The following is a 15,602-nucleotide window of genomic DNA, read 5'->3' on the forward strand; positions in this document are numbered from 1 at the left end:
CATTTAAAAGTGAGGCTTTGATGGGCTTCCAAAGATGGTAGCTGCTATGTGGAACAGGCACAAAAGCAGAAAATAGGAAAAGAAGGAATTCTTAGAACATCTTCAGGATTTGAAAGATATATATATGTTTTAAAAACAAGCCAAAAGGGAAAATACTAGTAACGGTGATGTTTATGCAAAATCAGCAGCACAATCTGAACATAACCGCTCTTTATAGTGGTGGTGTGATCCACTTCTCATTTTCAACAGCTGTGACAACAGCTGAGCAGATTCCAAGGTATTAGTCACTATAGTAAGGGCAGGATGCCTGCTCTAAAATACACCCTATCTGTTCATAGTCAATGAAAGACACTGACACAAAAAGCAGTTATCAGTTTTTGTCACTGATAATTATATTTGTATATACATATCTGAATTAAAAAAGTTCCCACCTGGGAATTTGACAGCATTCCAGATGACAACGGTGTTATCCACACTGCAGGAGGCCAGCCAGGCATCATGAGGAGACCATGCCACATCCATGACATCTATTAAAAAAAAAGTCCTCTATCTATATGAAAAATTGCACTGGAGCTGCAAATTAATGGCCAAATAGATTTAACTGATTTCACCAATTAGTGCAGCCCGTTTCAGAGATGTACTTGCTATGCATGTTACATGAACACTATCTAATTTGAGACTCAAAAGTAAAACTATCACCACTATGGTCCATATAAAGCAAATGAACCAAGGGAGTGAAAAGGAAGCCTTCCTTTGACTGAGCCACACGCAGAAGGAGCTGTGCTAAGTCACAAACTAATATTCCCTTATATCACAACAAACTATTTATATTATTTCCATATTTAATATCCGATTACAAGATGGTTAATAAAAACCATAAGCTATTTCACCTGCAGAACCATTTTTTATTGTTCCATTCCCCTCAAGGTATTCTTTAGTCAAGGCTTATTTTTTAACTTTAGGACAGATCATTTAAATAAGCACAATCAAGTTATATTATATGTAGCTCTGTTACCATCTGGCAGTTGATAAAATACCTTTTTATTTTGCTTTTGACAAAAAGCAATAAATACAGAATCAGATTATAAATTCAGCCATAATAAGATTTCCCATTCTGGTGATTTTTCTTTATTGAAATTTGGTTTTTCCAGTTTCCTCTAATCTTTGTGTCATCTTTAATATGGGACCCAAAAGGAAAATAGAGACTTAGAAGCAGCTTTACTGCCATCTAAGAAAATGTGCCAGGTTGCAATCCATGCGGTGTGCCATGGATGCTGAGATCCTTCTACATACTGTTAGTGTGTCCCAGCTGGGCTGCCAGCATTTCCACAAGAACACTAAAGGCTGGTAGCCCTAGAACAGTTATATCTCCTTTCCCCCATATTTCACTAAAAGCCTCCAAATCCTTTAAAGACAAAGTTGTATTTTTTATTATTTCAAAATTGGTCACAACATACTGAAGGGGAGGAAAGGTGGTCTTGTGGTTAAGGCACAGGACTAGTTATCAAGACCTCTATTTGATAGCTTGTGCACCCTGCTCTAAAATCTTAGGGAAACTAATTACAGACATTCATTACTTGCAAGTTTTTCTGCTTCTACTTCAAAGCTTTTATGCAAACAGGAAGAATAGTCCAGTGGTTAGGGCATTAGCCCAGGATTTGGAAGATCTGGGTTCCAGTCCCTACTCCACCAGACTTCCTGTGTGACCCTGGGCAAGTCACATACTCTCTGCCTCAGTTCCCCATCTATTAAAAATTGAAATTATAGCACATCCCTACCTAACAAGGGTGTTGTGAGGATCAGTACATTAAAGATTGGGAGGCACTTGCAGTTATATGGCTTAATGGGGGGCTGTATAAGTACCTAAGATAGAGAGATATAGAAACATGATGGCCAAGGTGTTTACAGGAACCAGAATCTCCTCTGTCCAAAGGACTTGATTTGCACTTAGTGAAGCAGCAGCAGGAGATACCACAACACAATATTATTCCAACCCAGATGGAAAAAAATATCTCACTACCACAGTCCACTGTGAAACACTGATGGAAACCACACAGCCCCTTCGGACAACTACAAAATTAACACATGCTTGTCATTTTTTATAACCAACTTTTTATAATTCATGTCAAAATAACATCATTCCACTATAATAAGATAGTAAATAGAAGACACTGTTTAAGATAATACTAACAATAAAAAAGTATTATCCACATTTTACAGTTGAGCGCACAGCCTTGCAGAAGTTAAGTTATGTGCTCATCATCACAGAGCACAATGGTAAAGTCAGGAACAGCATCCAGGAATCCTGACACCCAGTCCCCTGTTCTAGCCATTAGACACATTGCCTCCCTTAAATAAAAGCCATCTTCTTCTCCCCCCTTTTAAGGCTCCTGACACTTGATGCTATTTCCTCATAACCAGTTTTAATAGTTAGTGATCTGCTGTGTAGTGAGGAGTTCTATGACCAACTGATTATATTGTGAACAAGAAAAATATCATGTTAATGTATACAAAATATTTTTCAATATACTCTATTCAGATTTATTCTACACCTTTTCACTTACCCCCTGAATGGCTTCTGAGAATTGAAACACATCTCCACTGTTCTACATTAGCAAGTTTACTACTGGAACCAAACACAGTGCTAGGTCCAATATACCTAGTTAAAAAAGGACCAGAAGAGTTATTCACAGAAACCACCTCAACAAGTTACTCATTAACTGTTTGTTTTAGAATATAGTATAGCTGTACAAGTCTACTTTCTGCTCAGATATTATCACAATGGAGAATGACACGAAAATAGCAATATTGTTTTATATGAAAGTGAAACTTATAATACCTTTAAAAGCTACATAAATATACTCTATACTACTATGCTTCCTAAAGCAAGTTGATAATGCTAAAACGTAAAATATCTCTTTGAAGAGTATAATAGTGAAGCTGTCTCCAAACCCAGGGAGAAAATGGCTCACCTCCTACCCAGAAAAGAGAACACACTAATGGAAACAGACTACTGTTCAAGACACAGGTTATCAGAACAAACTTCCAATGTTACTGATCTGCAACTGTGACTTCCTCCCTGCATGCTCTTAAGGCAAGGAGCTAGCACTGGGGGAAATTTTGTGAAAATAGACAGAGATAACTGTTAAAATTAAAATACAAGTTGAAAAGGAAAAACATGCTTACGCAGCTCGTTTCCACACCATGATCAGTTTGTCATCGCCCCCTGAAGCCAAATAAACCCCATTGTTTGACCACCGCACACAGTTCACACAGGCTGGAAAATAAAAAAAAAAAAAAAAGTTTATAAGATGAAAAGCCAAAAAAAACCCCATAGTTTCATAATGAGAGCAGATTTCATTTTAAGCAGAGTTTGGCAGTAGATGCTTGGAATTTGCTAAATATGCTCACTCCACTCAAAGCAGTTCCATTTATCTGAAGCAGATAAAGTATCGGCACTTATCTTTCAATACCAGATGAATAACTTATCTAAGTTTCAACAACAACCTATTCTGTCTAAAAAACATTTAACAAAAATATGGTTTAAAGGGGAAAAAGTAGCAGTTGTCTGACTAAGGAAACTGTTTGTGATAAATGAAATTGGATTAAATTACAAATGCAACCTGGAAACACTATATTTTCAAGAAAATCAAGGAGCATATTATTCAGATGAGCTCATTTCAAACATTTTGCATGCATGGTACAATATATTTTAAGACTATAATCAATATATTTTATTTGGCATCTCTTCTATCTTAATTCCTTCTCCTGCCCTTCTCTATAATCCAACTGGTTTTCAAAAATGATCTACAAGTTATTTTTTGGCCCCACCAAATTAGATGGAAGAGACTCATATGCAAGGGATCTCCAGATGTATCTGAAGAACTGTCCAAAACATATTCTATAGCTTGACAAGGTTTTCTGCTGAACATCTAAAAAAGGCATGTAGCTGAGGTCTGAGACCCTCTGCAGAACATCACATATTCTTTACTGCTGAACAGAGACTTATATTTTTTCATTACAGACAGACGTACTAACAGGTAATTTGCCAAGGCTCAAAGTCTACAGAGAACGCTTTTATGTTACCTAAGTGATTGTCCATCTGACAAAGCATCTTGGGAATATTTTCATTCTTTTCATCTTCCTCTTTGAGGACGGGAGCCATACTCCAGATCACCACCTTCCCAGAATCCTGTCCTGAAGACAAAGAAGAAATCAATATTTTATAGAGAACAAAAATTTGTCTGAACTTGTTTTCAATTTCATAGAAAATACTGGCTCTCTGATACTGCAGCAATAGGTGCCCTAGAAATCTTTAACACAAAGATATACTTTTAGAGTTCATATTCATTTGCTGGTACTCAAACCGTGCTTTTCTTTCATTTACCACAAAGCTATTAAGATGATCACATGTAATTTTTCATAAATAGTAAAAGTCATACTGTATATAAAAGTAATATTTTGACTGTGATTTGTCATGTACACAAAAATTAAATTTAAGTTCAAGGAAAGGGGGCATTTAAACTATTGTTAGCCAGTATTATATACAATATCAGTTTTATACAGAACACCAAAATTATACTTAATATCATATATTGTATTAATGTTTTGCATAACTATGAAGTGTATTAATGTTAAGCTTTTCTCAAAAGCCTGTATAATTATGCTAAGACAAAATGTACGATCCATACTTCCAGCATCCTTTGTACTTAAGCCAAGCCTCTTCTTGGTACTGTAGGGACAAAACGTGCTAAGGTACAGAATGCTAAGGATAGGTAGTATGGAAATATCTCAGAGTGATTAAAATGAACTCTTGTTGATTAAAAATTACAAATCAACTCTTGTTGATACCTACCCAGCATGCATCCTGTACCCAGGTATAGCTAGTATAAGATGCTATAAGTTTTGGTGACTTCTGGAAAACTGTGTTCAAAACTGACAAGAACTGGTGAGTAAGTCTTAGGTAATATTGTGAAAGTCATAACCCTCTGGGATATAAATAAAGCAGAAGTCAGCCCATGATTTCAGAGCAGGTTTGAAGACTCTGTGGAGCTTCTATCCAGACTTATGAGATATTAACCCTTGCCTTTGTGTATTGTGCTGATCTATCTTTGATTAATAAACTCTAATTGAGCCAAGTTACCTGAGGTTTTATTATTCAATAATTGAAACTGAACCCTAACACTACTAAATTCTATTTGTGTATATTAATATACAAAATATTTATGTTGTGTACAAATATATATATAATTTTATTAAAACGTTTAATCCCAATTTCCACCAGCTATCAATATAAAAGGCCAAACTGCATGTTTTACCTCTGTCTAAACAAGATTTCTGGCAAGTAATTTTGGGAAATTAAATACCAATATTAGTAGCAGCAGACACAATCAATGTTCCCTCTAATTTTTGAAAGGCCATGTGTACAAAAACAAAAATTTCTTCTGTGCAAACTGTTGTGCTTCTGTGCAAATTTTTGTGTGCACGGTGTTTCGCCGTGTGTGCGGGGTTTAGGATCCGTGTGCGTGCGCGCACAGCTTAGAGGGAACAATGGACACAATACAATTACTACAACTGCTATTCTCCACTGATGTCCAAGAGAACAAGCATATGGCCACGTCAGTAAGCATGAACTTGCCACCGTAAGCGTAAAAGTCTAGTTTATCCACTGCAGCATTTTTACATATGCATGTTCAGGGTCTTATATCTCCAGGGAATAGATAATTTTCCTAAATGATGAACTTAAAAGAAATGGATAAAATGAGAAAAATGTGGTGAGGGCATGAGATTATTATGGCCCAGAACTCCTTCGTCCATTAGTGTGCAAACATACCTTGTCCTCCAGTTGCAAACTTGGTCCCATCTGGGTGAATATCAACTGAAAATATTGGCTTTCCTGGACACAGAGAAAGAAAAACACACACACTGAGATGGACCCATGTTCCTGAGAATACAGTACTGCCAATTAAATCTCAAATGTTCTGTTTAGTCAAGTAGCAATTTTCTTCTTCTAAAAGTTCTAATCAGCATATAACAAATACAGATGACTAGAAAGTATAAAACATCCAAATCATAACAGAAACTACAGCTTACCCAGATTAAAAACCTCACAGGAATATAGGATTTCTCATGCCAGAACATATCATATCCTACCTCCGCAGTAGCATAATGCTTCAAAGGAAGATAACCTCCTTCACAATGCACCTGGCCAATTACGTAAAGCTTGGGAAATAACTTCTTTCTGACTCCTATCAAACTGATGACCTGAAGCAAGAGATTTGATTTCCCCCTATTTCAGCTTGTTTAACAACAAATATTATTGTTCATATGACTTAGTTCAATTTAAATCCTGCTTTAAATATATACAATCCTGTAACACCCAAAGGCTTATCAAGTTATTTATATGGCTTCTATCACCACAATAACAAAGCACCCCATTAGGATACAGAAGATTAGGAACTAACCAATTCAATCTTAAATACTTCAGTTAAGGTACCCTAACACATCTACTTTCAAAGACAATAATCCTAGTTTTTGTATCCTCTCCCAAGGTTGCCCAAATCACTGGCAGGGCTGGAAACAGAATTTGGGAAACCAACAGCTCCCAGTCGGCACTGCTCTGCCTGCATCCCTGCTGTAAGCACTAAACCACCCTCCTCCACCATACTATCAAACAGTTCTAATCACCTTTGCAGAGAATGTTTTTTAACTTGCAGCCTCCCATGAGGCCAATGAAACCAACAAGGATTAGCTGGAGGAAGCTGAATAGGAAGTGGAAATTCAAGCAGCAAAATTCAACAAAAACAAACAAGAGTAACAAAGGATTTATATAGTCAAACAAAACTTCATACAGCAACTGAAAGATATCTGAACTTTTTTAAAAACTAAAAATGCTGCCACATGTCAAAATCATCAGCATCCCAGTGGAAAGGAGGGCAATTATGTCATAACCACTCTGTAAACGCTAACCAAGAGTATTAGATTTGGACATCTGAGCAGTTTCCCATATTGGTGAAATGGTTATACTGTATCTTCATGATATGTAAAAACACAAAACGGAAAACTAGAGGGACTTGACTTATCTGTCTAAGGTATTTGAGTTATTACCCGACACCATAGTATTTGAGTGCCTTTCACATAAAAATGACAGCAACAGCAGAGCCCACAGTGGGTTTTGTGAAGTTTCTGATATTTCTGTTGTTGGGGTAAACACGTTGCTTGGGGTAGGGCTGTTTATTTGTGTTTGTTTATGATGATTTGTTTCAGGGTAATTTTTTTAATTATTTATTTTATTCTTATTGAAATGCTGACATGATCCCAGTAACATCCTACAGGCAGCGAAGCTGAAGTACAGTAGGATGGCACCCAACTTGCATTCTTTCAAGATCCAAGTCCCATAAAACACATGAGCTGTACTTTAAAAACTGTGGCTCTTCTTCAGAGGGGCGTGCTGCATCTGTCCTTTACTCTGCCAAACTTCACGTAAGTTTCAGAGATAACCCATATATTCTGGGAAGCAAAGGCAGCAAACAAACTTCTGTAAAAAAATTAAACAAAAAACGGATCTTCAAGGCTCTAAGATTAGAGAACTAGGAGACTAAACTATTTAGACCGTGCCCACATGAGAAAGTTGCAAAGGTTTAACTTAAGGTGTTAGTTAAACGGGTGCAAACCACTGAATGCTTATTTCAGTTAAAGGGGTTTGTACCCGTTTAACTAACCAAGTTTAAAAACTGATTAAGCTAAATTGATGCAACTCTCTCAGGTTTATAAGTTCCTATTCTATTAAACGAATTGTCAGCAACACTTCGCTTGCCTCTCAAACCTCCATCCCCTGCCCCCAACACGCCCCCAAACGAAGGATGGACACATGATAAGAAAATTAGAGTTACAGCCAAAGCAGACATTGAAAAGTTTTTTTGATTGGCAGTTGTGTTGCCTCCTTGTTTAGATAAAATGAATATGTTAGGCATTCTGGTGCATAATTATAATATCTACAATTGTGAAATAAGCTGTTATACCTCTTCCTTTGCTGAAATTACTGGCATCAATATATTTTATATTGTGCTACATAAAATTACCAGATAAAATGTGTTTCTCCTGAGGAGTATATATGTGAGAGTATGCATGAGCAGAGAAATGGTTTATCATGAAAAACTATCAACCTGCAGAGTGACCAGTTGTGGGATACAAAGTCAAGCTGCAGCCTGGAGACACTATTGCCCGTGAAAGGTAATTTTTTCAAACACAAAGGACAATAGTTTGAACTAAGCACTTTTTAAAAATGGAGGAAACAGGATACAATTCTCTCCTTTTCCTTCCCCTGTCCCCTTTGCTGCTACTTAAGCTATCTTAATGTTGCCAATTTCTGCTTTATCCTTAGAAGCAGGGTTTCTTAAGCAATAGCAGCCAGTTTGTGTGTTCAGGTACAGTTTTGCTGCCAAGCTCCACGCAGCTTCATGTGTGATGTTTATGCAAATTATTTAATGAGCTATTTTGCATATATGGAGCTATCTGCATATATCTAAACTTAAAAATGGTGTGAATTTCTTTCTGGTGAAAATCAGCAATGGTGTATGAAGTCATCAGTTTATCTACAAAGTAACAGCAGGCTCATCTCTGGTTTGGAGGAGAACTTCCTCAGTGACCAATAGGAGTAGTTCAGTCTCCACAGCCCATTTACTGTTGGCTTCTCTGCTGAGTCTGCCAGTTACTACAAAGCACGACAACGAGTTTGTGATGTGGGAAATGGAATGGAGACCCATGAATCTCATACAGGAACCAAACATCCATTAGTTAGTACAAATTAAAAGTTGTTCCCGAGTTAGCTGGCTTCAGATTGGTTACCTACAGGCAAAAGGCTGTGAAGCTCATTAGCAAGGTTTAGAGGCATCCAGCCTCCGAATAAGTGCTAACACACTTTCCAAAGTCAGGTTTGATTTATGGAAAGATGAGTTTATTTGATCAAGTTCTAGCGTTTTTGGAATTTACACAGGCAGATAGGCAAGAAGCAGACACCACCACCAACCACTGCTGTTGCACCAGAACAGAAGCAACCAGCTCACCGCTCACTGGACATAGTGGTCAGCAGCCAAAAGGGGGAGAGCTGAGGCTGCGTTCTTCACAGCACCCTGCCTGCGGGGCTAGGTGAGGAAGCATGGGATATGGGGAGAGGGGCAGACAGAGCAGGGCACACAGGGCTGCTGGGGAGTCATATAGACGGGGGCTCAGATGGGCTAGTGTGGGGGGGACAGACTGGAGCAGGGGTTGAATGGGAGTGGGGGTGCAGGGACACACTAGGCAGAGCAGATGTGCCTGACTGATTGGGAGAGGCTAGAGGTCAGCCAGGGTCTGCATGGGGGAGACTCTCCAACTTGCTAAAAATCCCCTTGCCCCCGCAAAAAAACCCCTGTTCCATACTACTCCCACCCACATCTAACAACCTCCCAGCTCCCTCCCAGCAATTACTTCCCTCTCCCTCAGCTCCTTGTTACCCCTGACTCCTCCAAGCCTTTGCATTGCTTCTGAGGAGTGCGGGAAATAAGTTTCTGTATTGCAGTTTAAATGAATTATTACTCAAGTTCTGTATTAATATGCCTAGTAAGGAATCTATTTGTTAAAAAACATTTCCTGAATCTTTTTTGTTGTCTGTATTGTTACAAACTTGTTGACAGGTATTTTGAAATAAATTACCAAAATAATTGAAACTGGTGTGATTATATTGTGTTATTTTGACAAAATATGGAGAATTTTGCAGAATTTTGATATTTTTGGTGCAGAATTCCCCCAGGAGTAGTTAATGCGTGTACAGCAGGAAGGACGTTACAGAAGTCAGGAGCAAATGTGTCACAAATTGCAGGCACAGGTATGAAGAGATGCTTGTCAATTGTGCTGGTAGTGGTGCCTGCTTCAATCCACTTTATCTGTGTGGTCAATTTTTGGAAAGTGGTGAACAGCAAGGACCAAAACATCTGTCGCAGGTGACCTAATGACTGTGGTCCCTTCGACACCAAGACACCCCAAAGCCGTGTTGGCACATGCAGCATGCAGAAGCATCTTTGTGTCCGTTTCCTCTTGAATATTGTACCAGTCTTGGGCTTCTTCAACTCCTCTACTGGTGATGGACTTTGCTACTTCACCTTTGGAAAAGCATCCAGTAAGGAGAAGTGTTTGTGTTGGGTGTGCTAATACACTCTCAGGTTCATTTTTAACCATATATTCACAGAGGAATTTTACAAGTGACTATTGGTTAGACGCTACATTTAGAAACTTTTTCCATGGAGGCACAGGGCATCCACCAATCACCTGGTGTTTCTTGCATCCAACCTTAGATCCTGTCCCATGCTATCTTTCTACAGTTTTCACAGAGTTACTCTCATCACATCTGCGTCAAAGACTTGGTTTATAGAATTAACTTTGTCAAATCCTTTTAGGACCTGCCTCAGGTACTCCGCAGCCAATTCTCTAAAAGTGTGGAATTTGTTGCCAGCTGTTATTTTATGACAGCCATGGTATCTCTGACGTATGCCATGGTTTCTTTGTTGCATGCTCTTAGCTCATGGATTCTTTCAGCTTGAGCTTCCAGCTGATGCCCTAATTCAGCTTTGTATGTTCTTCTCATCGTTCCATCAGCATGGAAGAGGAACATGGGGGCAGGTCCTATTAGGTGACTAAGAACAGTTTCCATTGAAACCTCATTTCTGCATCTTGACAAGGATCTGCGGGAAACAATTTCTGGACTAGTAGCTGCTGTGAGTGTCCTTCCCTCATACACTGCCCCATAGCATAAGGGAAGGTGCATTGCCTACAAGCCTAGAGTCCATCGGTTCTAATTCCAGCTCTTCTATGGACTGTTCTCAATATTTGTATGCACTTCATAGCCCTTATTAACCAAGGCCTCAGTCGCTTACTTTAGGGAGTCCGCTATTATTCACCCATTTTACAGGTAAGATAACAGAGGTTGGACAAGGCCACTGCAAGCAGAACTGGAAATAAAACCCAATTCTCTAATATGAGAAACCCAGTTTCATCCATTTTGCCATGCTACCTTTTGGAGGGAAGGGTCCAAATTATGTGCTATTTAATCCATGCTAACATGGTGGGTCTTTGTCCCTCTCTAGTCTAGACCACATATAAAGGTTTATAAGTCTTCGGCTGCCTCCCTGCTAACGTGCATGGTGTTTTAGCTCAAGTGGTAGAAGCTCATTATTTTTAAATCCAAAAATCGTAGTTTCTCGTACTCGCACACAAATTTATGACGCCTCACCAGGAATGCATAACACACATGAAAAATGCATGAGTGTCACATCAGGTCTGGACACAACTCTCAATTTTTTGCATGGCAGTCCTAGCAGCCCCTTTAAAGATCCACATAAGCACTACTATGGATTCTGGAGTGGCCATAGGGACTAAGCAGCTCCTATCACAAAGACTCAGTGAGGAACGTTCTTCCTGACATGTATGTTTTTTGTACTTCAGTGAACCATGAAAAAGTGAGTGCTCCTCGCAGCATAGGCCACCTCAGAGCTTCATAGAGTTGTTTAGTCACCTGACACTTTCTTAACCAACTGGACTATGTTTGGTAATTGAAGAGTATTAAATATACATAAAAAAGTCAGTTATGAATGCCATACAGAGTCTGCAGCAGCAAGCATTATACAGCGGCTGCAAAGCCACTTGCATTCTAAATCTCCCTTTTCACTTATTTGAACCGAAACAACAAATACTTAAACTCAGACCAATAGGTGAATTTTTTGGAACATTTCAGAAGAATTCATTCAGCTCTGAGTTAGGCCAGTGAGATGTGGAGGAAATATACCCCTTTTAACTTGGAAAAGCTGTTCCAATTTTTTTCCCAAAATAATCCCTTACAAAATGGTTGAATTTACTGTGGAAAAATGGTTCAAAAAATATGAGAGGCTGTGGGTACAGAAAAATTCACACACCAGTTACAAAGACAAATAGATACTTAGATGTTTAGTTCCCTTTTACATTCAAGACTTAAAGTACATTCACTTGCAAAAATAAAAATAAAATAAAACTAGCACACCTGCCCAATATTTTTAATATTACCATTTAATAGACATGCCTGGTCTGTTAAATATGTGTAATAAGAGATTTCATTTAATTTAATGAAATCATTAGACCCAACATGCCTTTGGTGTTGTAATGATGCTCACTCTGTAAGATGGTAACACTTTGTTAATCGGAGAAATCTGCTTACTATACTCCTGTATAATGTATCATTAAAAAAGAGCTCACTGTTGTAATGATTATTATTTTGCCATCTTTTTACATGGCAAAGAGTTGTAAACCTCTCAATACTTCCTAAATAAATAGTACTCAAAAAAAGGCTGACCTTTAAATATGAACTATGGCTAATCTTCAGTAAGGAGCCATCATTTTGGCAAGTTTAAAAAAGAAACACATTAAAGTTATAATTTATTACAGATTTTAATTGGCACGATATGAAATTACTGCTAAGATTTTAGTTGGATAGTCATATGCACAAGTACAGTTCGACAAAACAAACGTGCACCTTCGGAACTCCAAAACTAGAGGTTCAGGGTCAGCACGAGCAAGTGCTGTATTTCTGAAGCATTATAGAGAGATTTTCCTTATCAGCTCAGCAGCACAGTTCCAGGGCTATGCATGCTCACAACTGCCAGACTGTTACTATGTTATTCTTTGATGAAACTGGATAAAATCAGTACTAAAATTGCACACTGTGAATGTACATTAATTCCTTTACCAAACAGAGATCGCTTTTAGATAATGGTGTCTTATCTCTGTTCTGATGAGTTAGACCCAGTACACTTGGTTCTTCTCTATCCCTTAAAATATGGAACACTTCAACAATCATCAGATTCTCTATCTTCAGTTTTCCAAGCATTTCAAGAAGTACATCTGCTTCCAGTATTATGAAGTTACAGATGTAAAATGATTAAAAAAAAAGAAAAATGTATAAATGTAGTACAGGAAGGAAACTCAGCAAGACAGAGTTGTTACCATCACCATGCTCTATTTCTTTTGTCTGTTAAAGTTATTACTCACTTTAGTGGGCGCCATGAAACAAAGATTAAAGCATTTAAGAACTGCTTCACTGTATTTGTGAACAGTTTACAAACCACAGATATGACATTCATCTTGTATCATTTTGTCAAAATTACACAAAAAAAGAGCCATTATTAGATTTGATAGTAACTGCTTTCTTCCTGAATTCTCTCTGAATTATTTTGTTATATCCTGTTGGAATGAGCCAAAAGGTAAAGTTCCTGTTTGCAAGTGGATGAATGTTTTTCCTTTTGCCAGAAACTCAAGTAACTGGTGGGAAATTCAGGTCTTCTCCATTAATTAAGCAACAAACCAAAACACCAGGGACATATTAACACAGGGGAATATTTAAATTTGACAGACTAAGTTCCAGGATATTTTTTATACAGTTACAATGATCTCTAACAAACAGTTTAAACAATCAAAGTCCCAAAATCACATGGTGTTAAGAGCCAGACTAGGCTTAAATAAAAGATCTTTCCTAAGGATTTTTCTCAAAGGATAAGGAGTCCAAAACACGACAATACAACTTAGAAACTTCAAGAGTCAAAAGGAACTTGGAAAATCTTATCAAATAGATTTCAGTTTGCCCTGAACTTAAGGGAATTTAAATTACAGCCACCACAGCTGAAGAAAATACACTAAATTGTTTGCAAACATACATGTCTTTTTTGTTGATAAACTTTAAATGGGCATCTTTTTATTTGCTTATTGGTTAGCTTGAGGCACAAATAAGTGAAATTTAATGTTGTCAACATCCTCTGTGAGCTTGTACCATAATATGGGTGAGTTTACATTAATTTTGTTTCTCTCCAACCCTTTTAATATATAACATCCAATAAGACTCACAAATCTATTCAAATATTTACATTACGTATTTAAATTCAGTGAGGTGGCTTGAAGAGGTCATAAATTGTATGCCTAAATTGAACAAAAGTAGGGACTGGAGGAGGACGGAGATTATGAGCTCTGTTTTATGCATGTTGAATTTGAGCTGACAGCAAGACATCCACAAGGAGATGTTAGAGAAACAGGCTGAGATTTTAGTTTGGACAGAAGATGACAAGTCTGGAGTAGAGGGGTAGATCTGAGAGTTGTCAGCATAGAGATAGTAGTTGAATTTGTTTTTGTGGATAAGATTACCCAGAGGTAAAATGTAAAGGAAGAAGAGAAAGAAAAAGGGATCAAGGACAAAGCCCTGCAGAACCCTCACAAGGTTGTATGGGGGGGATGAAGAGTATTCTCCAAAGGACATGCTGATGGATCGATTAGAGAGAGGAAGAGGAGATTCCTGGTCTCTTGCTTCCCCAGCAACTGCTGTGGAAGGAGCTCTTCTGATGGTGGGGAGGAAAAGGTAAAAATAGGCATCTAACGTTTCTGATATATACAGCAGAAACAATTTATGCCTCCTATCCGACAAACACTGACACATGTGAGTAGTCCTGTTAAACTCACTGGGATTATTCACATGCCTCAGTGTTTGCAGGATCAGGGTCTTAAAATTATATTTAGGTTGTATAAGCTACATTTGTAATACTAACCTAGCAGAACTTTTTAAAAGGAAATCAAGCCAAGTATCTCAAATGATAATACTTTCACTTTCTTTCTGATCAACGTGATCTTTCATTTAGAGGATGTTTGCTCAGTCATTAACCATTTCAAGATGAAAGTAAATATTTTTAATGTACACTGATCAAAAGTTAACTTTATATTGCGGCTACACTCATGCAAACACTTATCCACATGCTTAATTTTACTACCATTTCCATTTACTTCAATGGACCACTCTCAGTACTGACATTACATAAGAATGTCCAGACTGGGTCAGAGTAATGGTCCATCAAGCCCAGTATCTGGTCTTCTAACAGTGGACTGTGCTAGATGCTTCAGAGGGAATGAACAGTACAGGGCAATGATCAAGTGATCCATCTCCTGTTGTCCAGTCCCAGCTTCTGGCAGACAGAAGTTTAGCGATACCCAAAGCAAGGGGCTCCATCCCTGAGCATCTTGTCTAATAACCATTAATGGATCTATCCCCCATAAACATATCTAATTATTTTTTGAACCCAGTTATACTTTTGGCCTTCACAACTTCCCCTGGCAATGAGTTCCACAGGGTGACTTCATTTGATTTGCTTCAAACCTACTGACTATTAATTTCACTGAGTGACACCTAGTTCTTGTGTTATGTGAAGGGGTAAATAACACTTCCTTATTCACTTTCTCCACACTACTCATGATTTTGTAGATCTTTATCATATTCCCCCTTAGTCGCCTCCTTTCCAAGTTGAACAATCCCAGTCTTCTTCATCTCTCTTCATATGAAAGCTATTCCATACCCCAACTCATTTCTTTTGCCCTTCGCAGTACTTTTTCAAGATGGGACGACCAGAACGGCATGCAGTATTCAAGGTGTGGGCATACAATGGATTTATATAGTGACAATATATTTTCTGTCTAATTATTTATCCCTTTCCTAAAGGTTCCTAACATTCTGTTAACTTTTTTGACTGCCACTGAACATTGAGCAAATATTTTCAGAGATGACG

General features: G+C 38.0%; 1 protein-coding gene across 1 annotated transcript in view; it reads right to left on the reverse strand.

The window, feature by feature from the left end:
• The window catches only part of HIRA (histone cell cycle regulator), a 57,512-nt gene that overhangs the window by 36,956 nt on the left and 4,954 nt on the right, over nucleotides 1–15,602 (reverse strand). Inside the window, exons 2-6 of the mRNA XM_048821487.2 lie at nucleotides 5,834–5,896; nucleotides 4,087–4,197; nucleotides 3,187–3,277; nucleotides 2,565–2,659; nucleotides 432–527 (exon numbers count right to left, since the gene is read on the reverse strand). Coding sequence (XP_048677444.1) covers nucleotides 432–527; nucleotides 2,565–2,659; nucleotides 3,187–3,277; nucleotides 4,087–4,197; nucleotides 5,834–5,896 — 456 coding nt within the window. The remainder of the gene's footprint in view (nucleotides 1–431; nucleotides 528–2,564; nucleotides 2,660–3,186; nucleotides 3,278–4,086; nucleotides 4,198–5,833; nucleotides 5,897–15,602) is intronic.

The sequence above is a fragment of the Caretta caretta genome, chromosome 15 (assembly GCF_965140235.1).
Source record: "Caretta caretta isolate rCarCar2 chromosome 15, rCarCar1.hap1, whole genome shotgun sequence".
In the NCBI taxonomy this organism is placed as follows: domain Eukaryota; kingdom Metazoa; phylum Chordata; order Testudines; family Cheloniidae; genus Caretta; species Caretta caretta.